Here is a 21,318-nt window from a genome sequence, read left to right as displayed (position 1 = left end):
CTGAAAAAATACCTGCAGTACGGACAGAGTCAACTGAGACCCGGTGAGTGAGCGCGGGGCCGGGGGTCCGCTCCCCGCGGGGCCGGGGCTCCGCTCCCCGCGGGTCCGGGGGGTCCGCTCCCCGCGGGGCCGGGGCTCCGCTCCCCGGGGTCCGGGGGGTCCGGGCCCGGGTCCGGGGGGTTTATTCCGTTGTGCCGGGTCTCTCTGCTCCTGTTTTAATCTGTGTCTCTCTCAGTTGCTCCCACCGTCTCCTTCACCCGGCTGGGTGACAGTAAGAAGCTCTCCTGTGCGGCCACTGGATTCTACCCTCAGTCTATCGAGCTGAAACTGCGCCGAGGTCAGGCAGCTGCCGATGAATATTCCAGTGGGGTCCGCCCCAACCACGATGGCACTTACCAGATGGAAAAACAGACCGACTTTGAACCGAGCGACCCGGCCAAGTTCTCCTGTGTGGTGGATCATGCCGGGCTGAGCCAGACATTGGTGGTGTTTTATGGTAAGACCATCTCCCCATGTGTGAGGATCCAGTCTGTCTGGGAGAGAGGGTCAGTGCTGAGCCCTGTGAAGGAGTTCATTGTATCTCAGTGGGACTCATATCCAGGATATTCATTGACTTCCCAGTATTTTCATATATTACCATGTGATTGGTCTTTGTGCTATATGGTGTTCCTGACCCCTTATGTGACTCTCTTTCCCCTCAGAACCAAAACCTGCCTCCATGCTCCCAGTTATTATTGGCATTGTCATTGCTGTCCTGGTGCTTGTCGCTCTCGCTGTTGTGGGTTTCGTCCTGTACAGGAAGAAAGGTAGGAAGTGGACAACTGGTGGGGAGGGTTGCGATCTTTCAACTTGAGGAACTACAAGGAATGGCAAAACTTCACAAAGTTAAATAGTTGCATTTGAAGAGATATAGTGATATTGAATCATTGGATTGGTTGGAGAAGTAATGGATTCGCCCAGATAAGCATCTTTCTACAAACATAGAGCATCCGTTGTATGAATTGGAAGTTTAAGTTCATCTTGGAGGGTATGACCTGGTGGGCATGGCGGCTCAATGATCAGGAATTAAAGATACTCAGAAATAAGATCAGGAAAATGATAGAGAGGGTGGTGTAACCTTAATGATTATAGATACAATCAGAGAGGATATAATGAGAGATGGGCAGGGAGTGGAGTCATTCTGAGTAGAATGAAAAAATGGAAAAGGATTTAAGACTGGACTGGGAGCTGTGCATTGACACTGGTACAGCTGTTGCGATTAGACAGGTTGCAAAGACGGTGGGTGTGAGAGGTTTGTTCTTTCATAGAGATTAGGAAAAGCAGGTACGCACATTTCAGACAGACTGAATTTCTCAAATGTTAGTGGCATAGTTTTCCAATACAAATCCTAGAACCAAGCATATCAGGTTTAGTAATGTGACAGATAAAATTAACAATCTAACAGCACTTGAACATTGATCTAATAGTGATCATAATATGATTGGGTTCATACAGTGCTGAAAGGGAGAAACAACAAAGTCGCGTTTTGGGTAAGGCTGACTTCAATGGAATGCGACAGAGATCGTCCACAACAATCCAGTCCATGCTGGCTCTCTCTGATCAGCTGAAAAGATTTATGGTGGGATTTTCTGACCATGTTCGCCCCAAGGCTGGAAATTCCCGCTAGAGGTCAACGGACGTTTGCATGGTCCAGTTAATTTTCTGTCCTGTCCACTACGATTCCTGTGGTGGGTGGCACGGGAAAATTTAACCCTTGGTGTTCGCTAATCCATAGACTCTCATCCTTTCCCCTCAACACATTTTAGGCTCAGGGGTCTATAATTCCCTGCTTTCCCCCTCTCCCGTTAATGGCACACTAATCTGAGTAAATCTGGGAATGGATAAAAAGACACAAGATCGGGAGAAGGTGCTGAAAAAGGAATTTCTTGTGATTCATAGAACCAGCCTTCAGTGGCAGTGAATTCCACAGGTTCATTGGGGCAAGTATAGATTGAGCATTAGAAACATAGAAGATAGGAGGAGGCCATTTGGCCCTTCACGCCTGCTCCACCATTCATTACAATCATGGCTGATCATCCAACTCAATAGCCTAATCCTGCTTTCTCCCCATAACCTTTGATCCCATTCGCCCCAAGTGCTATATCCAGCCGCCTCTTGATTACATTCGACGTTTTGGCATCAACTACTTCCTGTGGTAATGAGTTCCACAGGCTCACCACTCTTTAGAACCATAGAAAATTACAGCTCAGAAACAGGCCTTTTGGCCCTTCTTGTCTGTGCCAAACCATTTTTTTCCTAGTCCCACTGACCTGCACTTGGACCATATCCCTCCACACCCCTCTCATCCATGAACCCGTCCAAGTTTTTATTAAATGTTAAAAGCATTTACCACTTTATCCGGCAGCTCATTCCTCACTCCCACCACTCTCTGCGTGAAGAAGCCCGTCCTAATATTCCCTTTAAACTTTTCTCCTTGCACCCTTAACCCATGGGTTCTTTGGGTAAAGAAATGTCTCCTCACCTCCGTCTGAATGGTCTACCCTGAATCCTCAGATTGTGACCCCTGGTTCTGGACTACCCCACCATCAGGAATATCCTCCCTGCATCTACCCTGTCTAGTCCTGTTAGAATTTTATAAGTCTCTATGAGATCCCCCCACCCTCATTCATCTGAACTCCAGTGAAAACAATCCTAACCTAGACATTTCTCCTCATACATCAGTCCTGCCATCCCTGGAATCAGCCTGGTAAGCCTTCGCTGCACTCCCTCGAGAGCAAGAACATCCTTCCTCAGAAAAGAAGAGCAAAACTACACACAATTCTCCAGCTGTGGCCTCACCAAGGCCCTGTATAATCGCAACAACACATCCCTGCTCATGTACTCAACCTCTCGCAACAAAGGTCAACATGCCATTTGCCTTCTTTACCGCCTGCTGCACCTGCATGCTTACCTTCAGCGACTGGTGCACAAGGACACCCAGGTCCTGCTGCACACTCCCCTCTCCCAATTTACAGCCATTCAGGTAGTAATCTGACCTCTTGTTTTTGTTTCCAAAGTGAATAACCAATTTAGACTCCTAAAAACCACAAGCTCCACTTGCCAAAAATGGTAGTCATGAACAATTCAACAGACAACATAAAAGTAAAAGATACAAAAAATTGCACAGACCCTGGTAAATGGGAAACATACGAAAAAAGCAGATTTTTTGCTTCATGGGATGTGGCAAGGCCAGAATTTATTGCCCATCCCTAATTACTCTTGCAGTGAGTGGCTTGCTAGGCCATTTCAAGAGCAGTTGCTAAGAGTCACGTAGGCCTGACCAGGTAAGGATGGCAGATTTCCTTCCCTTAAAGGACATTATGAACCAGATGGGTTTTTACAATAACTAATAGCTGCCATGGTGGGATTTGAACCAGTGTCTCCACAGCATTCACCTGGACCTCTGGATTACTACTTCAGTGATGTTACCACTGTGCCAACCTTCCCAGAAAGTTACAAAAATAGATATGAAAAGAAATTTGTGTGGGATATCAAAATCAACACATGAAATAGATCAGGGGAAAGAAGATAGAAACACCGTGGGCCCTTTGAAATCTGATGTATATTGTCAATGGGAATACAAAATGGGGGACATATCAGTATTTACTGTAGAGGAAGAGATCAATGTGTCAATAAATTAATATTGTCTGTGACAGGGGCTCAACACAATTCTCATTAATATTAATGACATTGGATGGTGACTAAACCCCCAGACCAGATAAGGGCAACGTTCTAATAGCAGTCTCCAAAGTTTACCCAATTGGGTAACCGTTCCTTTAGATTGGAAAATTTATACCCCTCTCCCTGCACTATTGAGAAAGGAGAGGGGAAAAGCAGGGAATTATAGACCCATTATCCTATCATGAGTGTCAGGAAATGATGAGAATCTAGCATTAAAGATAGGGTGACTGAGCACTGTAAATCTTTTCAGCTGATCAGAGACAGCATGGATTTGTAAAGGGAACTCATGTCAAATGACCCTGAGTGAAGTGTTTGAAGAGGTGATTAATGTAAGTGAACAGGTGAATTTTATTCGTATGAGAAAACATTTGATCAAGTCTCTTGAGAGGATATTAAATAAAGCTGAAACTCATGAAATTAGAGGTCAATTAATGACCTTGTTTCCCTAGAACCCTGGTGAAAGACACAAACTCTCAAATTATTGCACAAAAAGTCTCCTTTATTGCGCCGACCCAAGTTACCACAAAATTACACCTGGCATCAAACTTCATTACACACAAAATAACTAAACTCTCTCCTACTCCGTTATAAGTATTCAAAAGTTATCAAAACTTCACAAAATATTCAAACTCACAGCTTGGACTTAAGAGATATAACTCGCAGTTTTGAGAGAAGTTTTATCCAAGTGTGTATTTGAACATTCGCGCTCCACCAGCTAGTTTCTTTCATGGCCTCAATTTCCTTCTGATTGTCCTTGCCTGTTGTATAATAATATATATTTGGTGAGCCTTGGCTAGCTTTTTTATCACCCTTTGTAGGAGAAATCCAATATTGGTTTTGTATTTTCAGAAGATTTCCCTCGGATTTATTTGATTTTTTTCAGTAATGCTAAGAGAGGTTTCTACCAGCTCAATCTTCTAGCTGAGATTTGGGACTTTAAGCAGAGGGTGGACGTTTGAATAGGGCTTCCTATTCTCGTCTGGTCTTTTGCCTCATCTGTTTCCAGATCTTAATCCAAATACTATTGCAGCACTATTTATTTTCTTTCAGAATATGATCCTAGTTTTTGACATGTTTTGTTTGTTCAGTTAATCCCTTTGTCATAGCTATCATTATAACCCTAAATCTCCAATAGTCACAGCTTAAAATTTTTGTCTCCTATTAGCATACACTTGCTAACTTCCCTTTAAAAGCTCAATTAACCCAATATAGGTAAATCATAGCTCCGATGATTGTTTTTATGCCTGGTTAACAAATTGTAGAGGAAACGTCTCCATTATCATTGTTGTTCTTGACCATTCTTTCCCAGTTCATGAACAGTGAACAAATGGTGTATTTTATTCCTCTTCTAACCTTTTAACTTCCATCCCATAACCCCAGATAACTCCTCACTAAACCTAATTCAAAATACAACTACATACATTGAATAAGCAACTGTGCAGAGTTGGATCTATAGGAAATGTTTGCATCTTGCCAATTAGTTTACATGATTTCTGAGTAAGCTGAAGGGGCATAGTTGCTTCCTTTCCCGTTCTGTAACACCGCACTGTCCATTTCCCCCCTTCTTTTGTTTGGGTGCATAGGGCCTCTTGGGGTTCTTTGCAGTATAAGTGAGGGTTTGAGCTGCTGCTTCTTGCCCCGTACACTGTTTTGATGGGTGTGAATGAGGTTGACTGTTCCAGTGCATGCTCATCACGCGGAGGATTATCCCAGGGTCGTCCCTGCCCCCCATACTTACAGGCTCATCCTTCATGCCTCTCTAATCTGTAGCCTAGTCTAACAAGCTCCTCTGAGCTGACAGTAGAGACTTCAATTTGTCACTGTCTCCATCTAGCCCTCGATCCTCGAGTGCACATCATACCTCTTTGTGCTGAGAGTTGCAACTTTAACTTGCCTGTCTCCCTCTATCACTTTGGTCAGTTAATTTCTGTGTTTGAGTTGTGCAAGACCTTCACAGCAGCCTGTAAGTCGTTACACCTCTGCTCGTTACACCTCTGCTCGTTACACCTCTGCTCGTTACACCTCTGCTCGTTACACCTCTGCTCGTTACACCTCTGCTCGTTACACCTCTGCTCGTTACACCTCTGCTCGTTACACCTCTGCTCGTTACACCTCTGCTCGTTACACCTCTGCTCGTTACACCTCTGCTCGTTACACCTCTGCTCGTTACACCTCTGCTCGTTACACCTCTGCTCGTTACACCTCTGCTCGTTACACCTCTGCTCGTTACACCTCTGCTCGTTACACCTCTGCTCGTTACACCTCTGCTCGTTACACCTCTGCTCGTTACACCTCTGCTCGTTACACCTCTGCTCGTTACACCTCTGCTCGTTACACCTCTGCTCGTTACACCTCTGCTCGTTACACCTCTGCTCGTTACACCTCTGCTCGTTACACCTCTGCTCGTTACACCTCTGCTCGTTACACCTCTGCTCGTTACACCTCTGCTCGTTACACCTCTGCTCGTTACACCTCTGCTCGTTACACCTCTGCTCGTTACACCTCTGCTCGTTACACCTCTGCTCGTTACACCTCTGCTCGTTACACCTCTGCTCGTTACACCTCTGCTCGTTACACCTCTGCTCGTTACACCTCTGCTCGTTACACCTCTGCTCGTTACACCTCTGCTCGTTACACCTCTGCTCGTTACACCTCTGCTCGTTACACCTCTGCTCGTTACACCTCTGCTCTATCTCCACAATCCTCCGGTTATCTGCTTCTCGCTCTCGCACTCTATCTGCTTTCTCAAACTGCTTCTGCAACTGACTGATACGTAACTCATGACTTTCATTCCATTGCTCAGTCCAAAGATGTGTGGGTTAGGTTGATTGGCCAAGCTAAATTGCCCCTTAGTGTCTCGGGATGCGTAGATTAGAGGGATTAGTGGGTAAATATGAGGGTTAGAGGGATTAACAGGTAAATATGTAGGGATACGAGGATAGGGCCCGGGTGGGATTGTTGACGGTGCAGACTTGATGGGCCGAATGGCCTCTTTCTGCACTGTAGGGGTTCTATGGTTTCTAAGGCTTTAACACACCGTGTCAGTTTCCTGTGCTGCAGCACTCAATTGCTGCTTCAGTTTACTGATCTCTTTCTCACGCAACTCCTTCATACAACTTGCTGTTGCTGTGGCTTTACTTAACTTGGTGTGTTCCCCTGATCCCTTCCAAGCTTTATATAAAATGTCATAAAATATCCAAACTCATGACTTTGCCTTAGAGATACTACCCGTGGCAAGGCAAACTGATCAGATTCCCTCCTGATGGGTTTTGTTCCAATGTCTCCGCGTTCTGTGCTCAGGGTCTTGCTGCTTCTACAGTGGTTGATCCCAGGTTATGGCTGCCAATATCCCTGTCTCTTCACGTAGAGATCCTGCTGGCACTGATGATGCTTCCAATCACATACTCTCCGGACAGGCACTAATAAATCACTGTATTTTTGGTCACGAACACTGAAAAGTCGTGCCTCTGTCAGGGGTGGTAATTCTCTCAGGAACACAACACTGTCAGTTCAAAGCATAGTAACGGCCACTGTCCAATCAGTTCCCATGCTTGTTCCATGGCTCTACATCCTGTTCTTTGCTGCTTCCGTAGGCCTTAGCCTGATGCAGGCTAACTGTCAGGCTTTGCTGGTGTCTTTATGAATACCCATCAGGCTGCAACCTTGTTAGGAAATTGGCAGGAGACAGATAACCTACACATCTTGGGATATTAAGAGACAATTTAGCATGGCCAATCCACTTAACCTGCGCATTTTTGGACTGTGGGAGACAGCTGGAGAACCTGGAGGAAACCCACACAGACATGGGGAGAATGTGCAAACTCTACAGTCACCCAAGGCTAGAATTGAACCCAGTTCCCTGGCACTGTGAAGCAGCAGTGCTTGCCACTGTGCTGCCCACAGGGATCTGGGCCTCAACCATTCACACTAACTTTGATAATTGTCGCTGCAACAAAGATGAGTGTCATTGGAGACATTGTAGATGGAAGTATACAATTAAACTCTGGCACAAGGATTTCAGTGTAGACAGTGGAGGTTTGAAGAAATTTGGGGAGTCAGGTGCAAAGATTATTAAAATACCATGAACAGAGAAAATAATCTCAAAGATGAATGGAATAAGAATATAAAAGCTCGGAGCAGGAGTCGGCAGATCAGCCCCTGAAGTCTGCTGCACCATTCAATAGCCTTAGCTCCACTTTTCTACTCGTTCTCCATAACCCTTCAACCCATTACTAATTAAAAATCTGTCTATCTTCTCAAATATCCCGGTATCCACTGCACTCCAATCCATTGAGAGAAGTGGTTTCTCCTCATCTGTTTTAAATTTATTCTTTATTCTAAAACTATGACCTCCTGTCCTGTTGCCCCATAAGAGGTTCACCTACGTCAAACTATCAATCCCTTTTAGCACCTCCTCTCATTCTTCTAAACTCTAAAGAGTATAGAAATCATAGAAACCCTACAGTACAGAAAGAGGCCATTCGGCCCATCGAGTCTGCACCGACCACAATCCCACCCAGGCCCTACCCCCATATCCCTACATATTTTACCTGCTAATCCCTCTAATCTACACATCCCAGGACACTAAGGGGCAATTTTAGCATGGCCAATCAACCTAACCCGCACATTTTTGGACTGTGGGAGGAAACCGGAGCACCCGGAGGAAACCCACGCAGACACGAGGAGAATGTGCAAACTCCACACAGACAGTGACCCAAGCCGGGAATCGAACCCAGGTCCCTGGAGCTGTGAAGCAGCAGTGCTAACCATTGTGCTACCGTGCCGCCCATATAGACATATAGGCCTAAACTGTTCAAAATCTCTTCATAATGCAAACCCCTCATCTCTGGAATCAATCTAATGAACTTCCTTTGAAATGCCTCCAAGGTAACTACATCCCTCCTCAAGTAAGTGGACTAAAACTGTACACAATATTCTAAATACAGTGTCTCATTAATGCTTTGTATAGTAGCAGCATCACTTCACTACTTTTACAGTTATTTCTTTAGCAATAAAGCCAAGATTCCATTGCCTTCCTTATTACCTGCGTCCTAGTTTTCTGCGGTTCATGCACAAGGACACCCAGATCCCTCTGTACCGAAGCACTCAAGTTTCCCATTTAGACAAGAATTTTCCTTTGTATGTTGCCTGCCAAAATGGATAACCTCCCACTTAACCACGTTAAACTACACATGTCAAATTTACCGCATGTACTTAACCTATCCATATCCATTTGTAAATTTCTTATTTCATTGTCACAACTTACTATCCCACCTATTTTTGTATCATCTGCAAATTTGGCTATGATACCTGCTATCCCTGTATCCAAGTCATTAATGTAGATTGTAAATAGTTGACCCCTGAGCACCTAACCCTATGGCACCCCAACAGTTACATCGTGCCAACCACAAATGACTCATTTACCCCGACTCTCTGCTTTCCATTGGTTAGCCAATCCTCTACCCAAGATGATAATTTACCCCTAATCCCATGTGAACAAACCTGGTGTATTAACCTTTTTGTGTAGTATCTTATCAAATGCCTCCTGGAAGTCAAGATACACGACATCTACCGGATTCCCATTATCCATCCCGCTGGTTACATCTTTGGAAAAAAATTATTAGTCAAACATATTGCTGCTTTTCAATCTGGGGGTTGGGGAGGGGGGGGGTGTGAAGACACTTCCGCTTCAAGAAGCTCTGGTTTGACCACACCTGAAATACTGGGAGCAGCTCTGGGCTTAACACTATAGGAAGGAGATATTTGTCTTCAAAGGAGTGCAGATTGACTGAAAGGGTGAGGAGAGATTTTTTTAAAAATTAGGAATATATTCTCTGCAATCTTGAAGTTGAGAAGTAATCTAATGGAAATTTTCAAGATAATGAGAATATATGGGGCGAAACAGCTTTCACTGGCTGGGAGTTAGATTGTAGATTAGCCATGATCTCATTAAATGTCAAAACCACCTCTATGACCTGAATAATCTCCTCCCATTATAATGTACTTATCTTTCTATGTGTGTGATCCTGGCTGGGAGAGAGAAAATGGTTGTGTCTCCTCTCTGAATGTTGTGCTCTGCTCACTAACTGAGAATTCCTTGTTTTACAGCAGGACAGAAGACTGGCTACAATCCAGCAAAGAGTAAGTGTGCCTCAAATCACTGCATCTTCATCTAAGAGCAAGAAACATTACTCTCTCTCTGTACAGTCACTGGTTTATTGCTATCTTCATTGGTATGTGATGTCTCCCTTTTTGTGTGTGTGAGACCTCCATCCTCTTGTGTTTGTATGTGTCAGTCTCTGGCCCCCCTCTATACTTGTGATCTTCTCCGTATCTGTGGCTCACTGTTGATAAACAGTTTTATAATGCTTGTTTTTCTGTTAACAGCTTCTGACAAAGCAGAATCCTCATCAAATTCTTCTGCCACTGCCTAAAGGTACGAACATTACTGATCAATAGTGAGCAGATTGTGCACTGGCTTTGAAGCTGTTGTTTCCTGTACACTCGTAGGGTGGAATCTGACTGCACTCTCTTTCTCTCTCTGTCTTTATATGTGCATTAAAGACTGGGAGGATTTTCCAGCCCCTCGCAGCATGTTTTTCAGCAATGGAGGCAGCTCACGGTTGGCCACCACTGGGATTTTCTGGTCCCTCCGGTGTCTACACCATTGGCTACCTCTGGAAAATCTCGCCATGGGTTATACAATTTGATGTGGCGTTTGCTACCAAATAAACCTGTTGGACTTTAACCTGGTGTTGTTAGACTCCTTACTGTGTTACACAATTTGACACAGCTTAGGAATTGACCCCCTGGAGTAGCTGACTTGAGGCATGGATATCTTGGGTAGTTGTGAGGGAGGGGTTGGAAACTCCTCTCATCACATCCAACCTGGGATGTGCCTGCTGTCAGCTGCTCCATGGGGATTTGTATTGCCCCTCCATAGTCATACAGTACAGAAAAAGCCCTTCGGCCCATCGAATCTGCACCAATAGAACATAGAACATAGAACATTACAGCGCAGAACAGGCCCTTCGGCCCACGATGTTGCACCGACCAGTTAAAAAAAAACTGTGACCCTCCAACCTAAACCAATTTCTTTTCGTCCATGAACCTATCTACGGATCTCTTAAACGCCCCCAAACTAGGCGCATTTACTACTGATGCTGGCAGGGCATTCCAATCCCTCACCACCCTCTGGGTAAAGAACCTACCCCTGACATCGGTTCTATAACTACCCCCCCTCAATTTAAAGCCATGCCCCCTCGTGCTGGATTTCTCCATCAGAGGAAAAAGGCTATCACTATCCACCCTATCTAAACCTCTAATCATCTTATATGTTTCAATAAGATCCCCTCTTAGCCGCCGCCTTTCCAGCGAAAACAATCCCAAATCCCTCAGCCTCTCCTCATAGGATCTCCCCTCCATACCAGGCAACATCCTGGTAAACCTCCTCTGCACCCTCTCCAAAGCCTCCACATCCTTCCTGTAATGTGGGGACCAGAACTGCACACAGTACTCCAAGTGCGGCCGCACCAGAGTTGTGTACAGTTGCAACATAACGCTACGACTCCTAAATTCAATCCCCCTACCAATAAACGCCAAGACACCATATGCCTTCTTAACAACCTTATCTACTTGATTCCCAACTTTCAGGGATCTATGCACACATACACCTAGATCCCTCTGCTCCTCCACACTATTCAAAGTCCTCCCGTTAGCCCTATACTCAACACATCTGTTATTCCTACCAAAGTGAATTACCTCACACTTCTCCGCATTAAACTCCATCCGCCACCTCTCGGCCCAACTTTGCAACCTGTCTAAGTCTTCCTGCAAACTACGACACCCTTCCTCACTGTCTACCACACCACCGACTTTGGTGTCATCAGCAAATTTGCTAATCCACCCAACTATACCCTCATCCAGATCATTAATAAATATTACAAACAGCAGTGGCCCCAAAACAGATCCCTGAGGTACACCACTTGTAACCGCACTCCATGATGAATATTTACTATCAACCACCACCCTCTGTTTCCTATCCGCTAGCCAATTCCTGATCCAATTTCCTAGATCACCCCCAATTCCATACATCAGCATTTTCTGCAGAAGCCTACCATGGTGAACCTTATCAAACGCCTTACTAAAATCCATATATACCACGTCCACTGCCTTGCCCCCATCCACCTCCTTGGTCACTTTCTCAAAAAACTCAATAAGGTTAGTAAGGCACGACCTACCTGCCACAAAACCATGCTGACTATCACCTATCAATTCATTACTCTCCAAATAACTATAAATCCTATCCCTTATAATTTTTTCCAACATCTTGCCGACAACAGAAGTGAGACTCACCGGTCTATAATTCCCGAGGAAGTCTCTGTTCCCCTTCTTAAACAATGGGACAACATTCGCTAACCTCCAATCTTCTGGTACTATACCAGAGGCCAACGACGACCTGAAGATCAGAGCCAGAGGCTCTGCAATCACTTCTCTTGCCTCCCAGAGAATCCTTGGATAAATCCCATCCGGACCAGGGGATTTATCTATTTTCAGACCCTCCAGAATATCCTGCACATCCTCCTTATCAACTGTAATACTGTCTATTCTACTCCCTTGCAACCCAGTGTCCTCCTCAGCTATATTCATGTCCCCTTGCGTGAACACCGAAGAGAAATATTGGTTCAATGCTTCACCAATCTCCTCCGGTTCCACACATAACTTCCCTCTGCCATCTATAACTGGCCCTAAACTTGCCCTAACCAACCTTCTGTTCTTGACATACCTATAGAACGCCTTAGGATTCTCTTTAACCCTATCCGCCAAAGTCTTCTCATGTCCCCTTTTAGCCCTTCTAAGCTCGCTCTTCAACTCCCTCTTAGCTAAAGCTTTCTAGTGCACTACCCGAGTGCTCACGTCTCATCCGAACATAAGCCTCCTTTTTCTTTTTAACCAACAAAGAAACTTTTTTGGTGCACCACGGTTCCCTAGCCCTACCAATTCCTCCTTGCCTGACAGGGACATACCTATCACAGACTCGCAGTAGCTGCTCCTTGAAAAAACTCCACATGTCGGACGTTCCCAGTCCCTGTAATCTCCTAGTCCAACCTATGTTTCCTAATTCTCTCCTAATAGCCTCATAATTACCCTTCCCCCAGCTAAAACCACTGGCCCGAGGTTCATGCCTATCCCTTTCCATCACTAAGGTGAACGTAACCGAATTGTGGTCACTATCACCAAAATGCACACCAACTTCCAAGTCTAGCACCTGGTCTGGCTCATTTCCCAGCACCAGATCCAATATAGCCTCACCTCTAGTTGGCCTGTCTACATACTGAGTCAAAAAAACCTTCCTGCACGCTTTGAACAAAAACTGACCCCTCTAACGAGCTAGAGCTATAACAATTCCAGTCAATATTAGTCAAGTTAAAATCCCCCATAACAATTGCCCTATTACTTTCACTCCTAAGCAGGATTGACTCCGCAATCCTTTCCTCAACCTCTCTAGAACTTTTAGGAGGTCTATAAAAGACTCCCAACAGGGTGACCTCTCCTCTCCTATTTCTAATCTCCGCCCATACTACCTCAACAGATAAGTCCTCATCAAACCTCCTCTCTGACACTGTGATACAATCTCTGACCAATAATGCTACCCCTCCCCCTCTTCTACCTCCTTCCCTACTTCGACTAAAACATTTGAACCCCGGGACCTGCAGCATCCATTCCTGCCCCTGCTCTATCCATGTCTCTGAAATAGCCACAACATCGAAGTCCCAGGTACTGATCCACGCTGCAAGTTCACCCACTTTATTGCGAATACTCCTGGCATTGAAGTATACACATTTCAAACCCTGCTCCACCCCACCTCTGCAATGCCGTGCATAGCAGCCCCCATCCATGCATCCCTCACTTTCAGCCCCACTACTCAGGATCCCTCCCCCCCCCCGAATCAGTTTAAACCTCCCTGCATGGCCTTAGCAAATTTACCCCCCAGGATATTGGTCCCCTTCTGATTAAGGTGTAGACCATCCTTCTCATAGAGGTCACACCTTCCCCAGTACGAGCCCCAATTGCTTAAGTACCTGAACCCCTCCCTCCTGCACCATCCCTTCAGCCATGAATTCAAACCTTCCCTCTCCCTATTCCTCTCTAAACTATCCCGTGGTACAGGCAAGAGTCCAGAGATAACCACTCTGTCAGTCTTGGCCTTTAGTTTCCACCCCAACTCCATAAATCCCTGCCTAATATCCCCTTCCCCTATCCTCCCTATGTCGTGTGTCCCCACATGTACAATAACTTGTGGTTTATCTCCCTCCCCCCTAAGAGTCCTGAATACCCTGTCAGACACATCCCGGACCCCAGCCCCTGGTAGGCAACACACCAACCCTGAGTCCCTACCTTTAGTTCCGACCCTCCTATCTGTCCCCTTAATTGTGGAGTCCCCAATCACAAGGCCCAGTCTTTTACAGCCCCTAACCACCTGAGCTTTCTCACTCGGCTCACCCCCAGAGATCTGCTCTCTATGCTCAGTTGATTCCTCCTCAACTGTAGCCTCCAGCACCGAAAACCTATTATGGAGGGGAACCGCCCCAGGGGATTGTCTTCCCGATTGCTTCTTACCCCTCCTCCTGGCATTGACCCAAGCCTCATTTCTAGGAGTTACTATTTCTCTATAACTCCTATCAACTTCCACCTCCGCCTCCCGAATTATGCGGAGTTCCTCTACCTCCCCCTCCAGCTCCTTTACACGCTCCTCCAGAAGCTGCAATCTAATGCACTTCTTACAACTAAAATCTCCTGAAACACTACTGGATTTCCTCACCACATACATCCCACAGGAGATGCAGCATACTGCCTGAACTGCCATCCCTGAAGCCATTACCAGCAAGAAAAAAAAAAAAACTAGCTACCGGTAAATTCATGTTAATCCTATTTTCATGCACTTGTCCCATATCCTTGAATATTATAATATTTCAAGTGCTCATCCGTATATTTTTTAAAGGTTGTAATATTTACGACCTCCCCTATCTTCCCAGACAGTACATTCCAGATTCCCACAACTGAGTGAAAAAGCTTTTACTCAAATCCCCCCCCCGAATCTCCTGCCGCTTGCACTAAAACTGTGCCCCGTCATGATTGACCCCTCAAACCAAAGAGAACAGCTACTCCTTACCCTATCCATACCCCTCGTAATCTTATATACTTCAATCATGTCCCCCCTCAGCCTTCTGTGGTTTAGAGAAAACAATCCAAGCCTATCTAGTCTCTCCTTAAAGCTCAAATGCTCCATTCCAGGCAGCATCCTGGTGAACCCTCTCTGTACCCCCTCAATCAAATCCTTCCCATAGTGAGGTGACCAGAACTCCACACACTACCCCAACTGTGGCCTGACCAATGTTGTGCTTCAACCTTCTCAATCAGTCTCTCAGTGGGAACCTGTCAATGGCTTTGCTAAAATCCATATAAGCTACATCAACTGAACTTCCTCATCCTCAAGGCATGACCTCTGACAAAACCATGCTGACTATCCCTAATTAACCCATGCTTTTCCAAATGAATTTTAATCATCTCCTTCAGGATTTTCTCCAATAGTTTCCCTACCACTGACTACCACCCCTGAAAAGTGGAACCACATTAGCTATTCCCCGGTCCTCTGGCACTTTCCCTGTCTGGTCTCCCACAGCAGCCTGGGATGCAATTCATCCGGGCCTGGGGATTTGTCCATTTTTAAGACTCCAAAAGCCCGCCATTTCCTATGTCAAACTATGCAAATTTCTCACAGTCCTTTTTCCTCAATTCTACTTTTCCTGAGTGAAGATGATGAAAAATATTCATTTAACACCCTTCCAGTGTCCTGCAGCTTCACACACACATTGCCCCCTTGGTCTCTAATCGGTCCTACTCCTTCCCTGGTTATCCTCTTCCCTTGGATGCATTTATAGAATGTCTTAAAATTCCCCTAATCTTGCTTGCAAGTCCTTTTCCATGCCCCCTTTTTGCTCCTCTAATTGCTTTATTAAGTTCCTTCTTGAACTTCCTGTATTCCTCTAGGGCTGCAGCTGAATTGCTCCCTTTGGATTTGCTAAAAGCCATTTGTTTCTTACTTATCCAGTCCTGAATTGTCCTAGATATCCAGGCTTCCCTGAACCTATTGCTCTTACACTTCCCCTATACGGAACATGTTAGTACTCTTCCCAGTTCCTTACTGAATGCCCCCCCCCACTGCTCTGCCGTAGACTTGCCCACAAGGAGCTATCCACTGTCAACTTTGGCCAAATCCTGCTTTATTTTAGTAAAATCTGCCTTTCCCCAATCCAAAGTTGACTTTTGCAAGCCAACTTTCTCCTTGTCCATAACAAACTTTAACTGTACCGTGTTGTGGTCACTATTGCTGAGATGCTGCCCCATTGTCACATTGAACCCTTTCAGCTTCATTTCCCCAGAACCAGATCCAACACTATACCATCCTTTGTTGGGCCTTCCGCTTACTGATGCAAGAAACCCTCTAGCTTTAAATCCTTTACACTATGACTATCCCAATTTATGTTGGGGAAGTTGAAATTCCGCAAGATAATTTACCTGATTATTATTCTTACACACATTAGTGAACTATCTTCATATCTACTCTCTTTCCCGCTGACTCTTTGGGGACCTCAAAGAACAAAGAAAATTACAGCACAGGAACAGGCCCTTCGGCCCTCCAAGCCTGCACCGACCATGCTGCCCGACTTAACTAAAACCCCCAACCCTTCCAGGGACCATATCCCTCTATTCCCATCCTATTCATGTATTTGTCAAGACGCCCCTTAAGTCACTACCGTATCCGCTTCCACTACCTCCTCCGGCAATGAGTTCCAGGCACCCACTACTCTGTGGGGGGAAAAAATCTGTCTCGTACATCTCCTTTAAACCTTGCCCCTCGCACCTTTAACCTGTGCCCCCTAGTAATTGACTCTTCCACCCTGGGAAAAAGCTTCTGATTATCCACTCTGTCCATGCCCCTCATAATCTTGTAGACTTCTATCAGGTCTCCCCTCAACCTCCGTCGTTCCAGTGAGAACAAACCAAGTTTCTCCAACCTCTCCTCATAGCTAATGCCCTCCATACCAGGCAACATCCTGATAAATCTTTTCTGTCCCCTCTCAAAGCCTCCACATCCTTCTGGTAGTGTGGCGACCAGAATTGAACACTATATTCCAAGTGCTGCCTAACTAAGGTTCTATAAAGTTGCAACGTGACTTGCCAATTTTTAAACTCAATGCCCTGGCTAATGAAGGCAAGCATGCCGTATGCCTTCTTGACTACCTTCTCCACCTGCATTGCCATTTTCAGTGACCTGTGTACCTGTACACCCAGATCCTTTTGCCTATCAATACTCTTTAGGGTTCTGCCATTTACTGTATATTTCCTATCTGTATTAGACCTTCCAAAATGCATTACCTCACATTTCGTCCAGATTAAACTCCATCTGCCATCTCTCCACCCAAGTCTCTAACCGATCTATATCCTGCTGTATCCTCTGATGGTCCTCATCGCTATCCGCAAATCCACCAACCTGTGTGTCATCCGCAAACTTGCTAATCAAACCAGTTACATTTTCCTCCCAATCATTTATATATATATATTACAAACAGCAAAGGTCCCAGCACTGATCCCTGAGGAGCGCCACTTGTCACAGCCCTCCATTCAGAAATGCACCTTTCCACTGCCTGTCTTCTTTGACTGAGCCAGTTTTGTATCCACCTTGCCAGCTCACCTCTGATCCCATGCGACTTCACCAATAGTGCACTCCCTCTAATGTGGCTGCCTTTTTTTATATTTCTAACTCCACAGCCTCTTTGAAGACCTTTCCAAAATATCATCACTCCTTATTGCAGTAATTCTTAATTAATAATGCTACATCACCTCCCTTTTACACCCTCCTCTGTCTCGCCTAAAGATCCTAAACCCTGGAATGTTTGAGTTGCCAGTCCTACCCTTCCCACAACCATGTTTCTGTGATGGCAACAATGTCACACTTCCATGTGTCAATCCACGCCTGCAACCCATCCGTCTTACTCCGAGCATTAAAGTAAACACCATCCAACCTTGCCTTACTCTCTTGACACTCAACATAGCTGAATTCTCTCTGCTACAGTAAAGGAAGCAAGTCAACGTGTCTCTATTTTACTAATGTCCTGTGTCCCCTCCCCCTGCCAGACTAGTTTAAACTCCTCCCAACAGCATTAGCAAACCTACCCACAAAAATATTGGCCCCAATGTGGTTCAGGGGCAAACCGTCCCATTTGTACATGTCCCACCTCCCCCAGAAACAGTCCCAGTCATCCAGCAAACTAAAATCCTCCTTTCTGCACCACCTCTTGAGCCATGTATTCATCTGTCCTATTTTCCTTTCTCACTGGAAAAAGAATCCTGTGTTACTGGTTTTTGGAGAGCGATGGGTCTGGTGGAGGGGAGGAGTCTGGGGTTTGTTGTGGGGATTTGTGTGGATTTTCCTCACTCTGTTAACCATCTTTTATTTCTCTTCCTCAGTGACATTCCACGGAGTTCAATCGACCAATGAATGGAGCTGATGAGAGAAACGGGGAGGGTGGGTTTTCATCACTGATGACTATTTCTGAAACTCTGATTGTATCTGCAGGAAGGGGGGGTGATCTGTACATAATGAAATGTGTGTGCTTTGAATAGGGAGTAGCTGATGAATTAAGCTTCAATTTGCACTGTTTGCTGCGCAAACACTGGGAAACTGGGTGGAATTTTCCATTCTGGAGCTACGGTCTCGTGGTGGGACCAAAGATAGGAATGACTTCGCTGAAAAGTTGAACACACAAGATCTTGAGCTGTTCAGCTTATTCATTTTGCATCGGCAAGGAGGATGGCATCTTCTGGTGGGACAGGCAGCAAGTGGCCTGACTCTCTCACCTCATAGGCTCTAACAAGTTATTCAGTCCTTCACTCTGCTCCTTGACTATCGTTCCCCCCACCACACAAGTACCCACACGCACACTCGGGTACAGACACGTGTTATCTCCGATACATTCCTCCTCTTTACCCAGCCTTGACAGTGTGTGTGTGTAACAGGCAGCTGATAACTCTGACAGTGCAAAAGCAACACCTGCCAGCCTCAAAGTCCAGGAAGAAGTCAAACTCACCAAGCACACACTGCTTGTGTACAGTCTTGCTGGTCGATGCTTAATTGCAGAGGGAATAAAATTCCAGTGTGTTGGCCCTTTAATCATTCATGAGATTCCAATGGCATTCCTGACGTAGCTCCGTGGTCTTTAACCCACCATGAAAATGGGGTACACAAGATCCCAAACTAACTTCCCGCCATTGGGAATCTGATTTTTGGTTTTCCGTCAAATCTTTGCTGTTCCACCCGTTAGGATTTCTGCTGCTGCTGAGAATGGAAAATTCTGTCCACTGATTCGTACATTGATTTCGTTCTGGGCCTTGTTTGCAATACTGCATTTTAACCGTTAAATCTCATTCATTATTTGTGAGGGGAAGGGGAGAGATTCAATGGAGCAATGATCCAGATCTCCATCTCTCAGCTCCTGGCTGTCAGATGCACAATCGGGGTCTGGAGGCCCAACTGCACTGAGTCCAACTGGTTTTCACTGATAGTCAAGTCCACGGGGCCTCACCTATCCACATGGTGCGGGGCCTTGATTCTGCAGACCTTCAGTCGGTCGTGGGGAGATTGGGGGGGGCGGGTGTTGAAGGGATCTGCTCCATGAGACTGTCCCAGGGAAGAGCCAAGTGTTGATTGTTGGGAGGTCACGGAACATAATCAGATTTATTTTTTTGCTTGAGTAATCGGGGGGTCGGAGGGGGGGTTGGAAAGGGGTGCCTGTTTGTGCTTTGCAAAAGGTGGTTTAATTTGTACTTGCTATTTTGTATTTAAGTTCTAATAAATTAGATTTGGACTCCAATCTGTCTCTGTCTAATGCATCTAATAAATAGGAACATTCAAATCTTCTAACAATCACATTCCCAGGTATCTCAGTGTTTAATATTAAAAGTGTGATTTATTTCAAACTTGTCGGAATGGCAATGAACATCCCAGAAATAGGCTGTAAATCAAATAGGAGAGAGGGAGGAAGTTGAGAAAATTACAGCCATCGGGAAGTGCTTTTGAGAAAGTTGGTGGAATTGTGGGCTGATAAAACCCCAGGACATTATGGATTTCATCCGAGGGTCTTGAAAGAAGTGCTTCGTAAGATGGTTGATGCATTGGTTTAAATCTTCCAAAATTCCCCAGATTCGCAAGTTTCTATTAGATTAGAAAATAACAAATATAACTCCTTTATTCAAAAGGGGAGACAAAGCGGGAAACTACAGGCCAGTTGGTCTAACATTCGTCATGGGGAAAATTTAGAAGCCATTATTGAAAAAGTTGTAACCAGACACTTAAATTCAAAACAATCAAGCAGAGTCAACATGGTTTTGTGAAAGGGAAATCCTGTTTAAACAATATTGAAGTTCCATGTAATATGGGTAAAGGGGAATTGGTAGATATACCGTACTTGGATTTCTAGAGACATTTGATAAGGTGTCATATCAAAGGTTATTGTAAATAAAAGCTCATGGTATAGTGGGTAATATATGCATGAATTGCAGATTGGTTAGCTAACAGGAAACAGTTGGTATAAATGGGTCTTTTTCTAGTTGGCAGGAATGACTTGTGATGTACCATGGATCAGTGCTCAGGCCTCAACTTTTTACAATTCGTATAAATGGATAAATCTTGATAAATGTGCTCATTGCAGCTTACTTTCTTATCTGTGTCAAAGTGGACATTGAGGATGTTACAAAGGGATATGGCAAATGGAGTATAATGTGGGCAAATGTGAAATTTCCATTTTTGGCAGAAATAATTAAAAATAAGTTTGTTTAAATTGTGAGAAATTGCAGAGCTGATGCCTGAATTGCAAAACGCTGATATACAGGTAGGAAGGCTAACGGAATGTTATCATTTATTTTGAGGGAAACTAATTACAAAGATAGGAAGGTTATGCTTAAGTTGTACAAGGCATTGGTGAGACCACATCTGAAATATTGTATATAGTATTGGTTTCCTTGTTTAAGGAAAGATGTAAATGTTTTACAGGCAGTTCAGAAAAAGGTTTACTGGACTAATACTAGGAATGGGTGAGTTGTCTTATGACAAAAGGTTGGAGAGGTTAGGTGTATCCAGTAGAGTTTAGAAGAGTAAAAGACAACTTGATTGAACCATATGTGGAGAGGATGTTTCCTCTTGTGGGAGAATCTAGAACTAGGTCACTGATAAATAAGGCTATTTAAGACTGAGATTGAGGCAAATGTATTTCTCTCATAGGGTCTTGAGTCTCTGGAACTCTCTTTTCAAAAGGCAGTGGAAACAGAACCTTTGAATCTTTTTAAGGCAGAGTTAGATAGCTTCTTGATTAACAAGGAGGTGAAAGGGATTGGGGATAGACAGGAGTGTGGAGTTGAGGTTGCAATCAGAAGCCATGATCTTAGTGACTGAGCAGGCTCGAGAGGCTGAGTGTCCTGCTCTTAATTCGTATGATCCTAGCAACAGGTGTCAGAGTAAAACACAAGCATTATCAACAA

The 21,318-nt window shown here is 44.9% G+C and overlaps 1 protein-coding gene across 1 annotated transcript in view; it reads left to right on the top strand.

The window, feature by feature from the left end:
- Nucleotides 1-19,649, top strand: part of LOC144497115 (class I histocompatibility antigen, F10 alpha chain-like) — a 20,341-nt gene extending 692 nt beyond the window's left edge. Inside the window, exons 2-7 of the mRNA XM_078217905.1 lie at nucleotides 1-43; nucleotides 236-496; nucleotides 702-806; nucleotides 9,829-9,861; nucleotides 10,108-10,156; nucleotides 18,253-19,649. The exon at nucleotides 1-43 is cut by the window's left edge and continues 230 nt beyond it. Coding sequence (XP_078074031.1) covers nucleotides 1-43; nucleotides 236-496; nucleotides 702-806; nucleotides 9,829-9,861; nucleotides 10,108-10,154 — 489 coding nt within the window. The 3' untranslated portion in view covers nucleotides 10,155-10,156; nucleotides 18,253-19,649. The remainder of the gene's footprint in view (nucleotides 44-235; nucleotides 497-701; nucleotides 807-9,828; nucleotides 9,862-10,107; nucleotides 10,157-18,252) is intronic.
- Nucleotides 19,650-21,318: the final 1,669 nt, after the last annotated feature.

The sequence above is a fragment of the Mustelus asterias genome, chromosome 8 (assembly GCF_964213995.1).
Source record: "Mustelus asterias chromosome 8, sMusAst1.hap1.1, whole genome shotgun sequence".
Classification (NCBI taxonomy): domain Eukaryota; kingdom Metazoa; phylum Chordata; class Chondrichthyes; order Carcharhiniformes; family Triakidae; genus Mustelus; species Mustelus asterias.
This window is presented reverse-complemented; position numbering and strand designations above follow the sequence as displayed.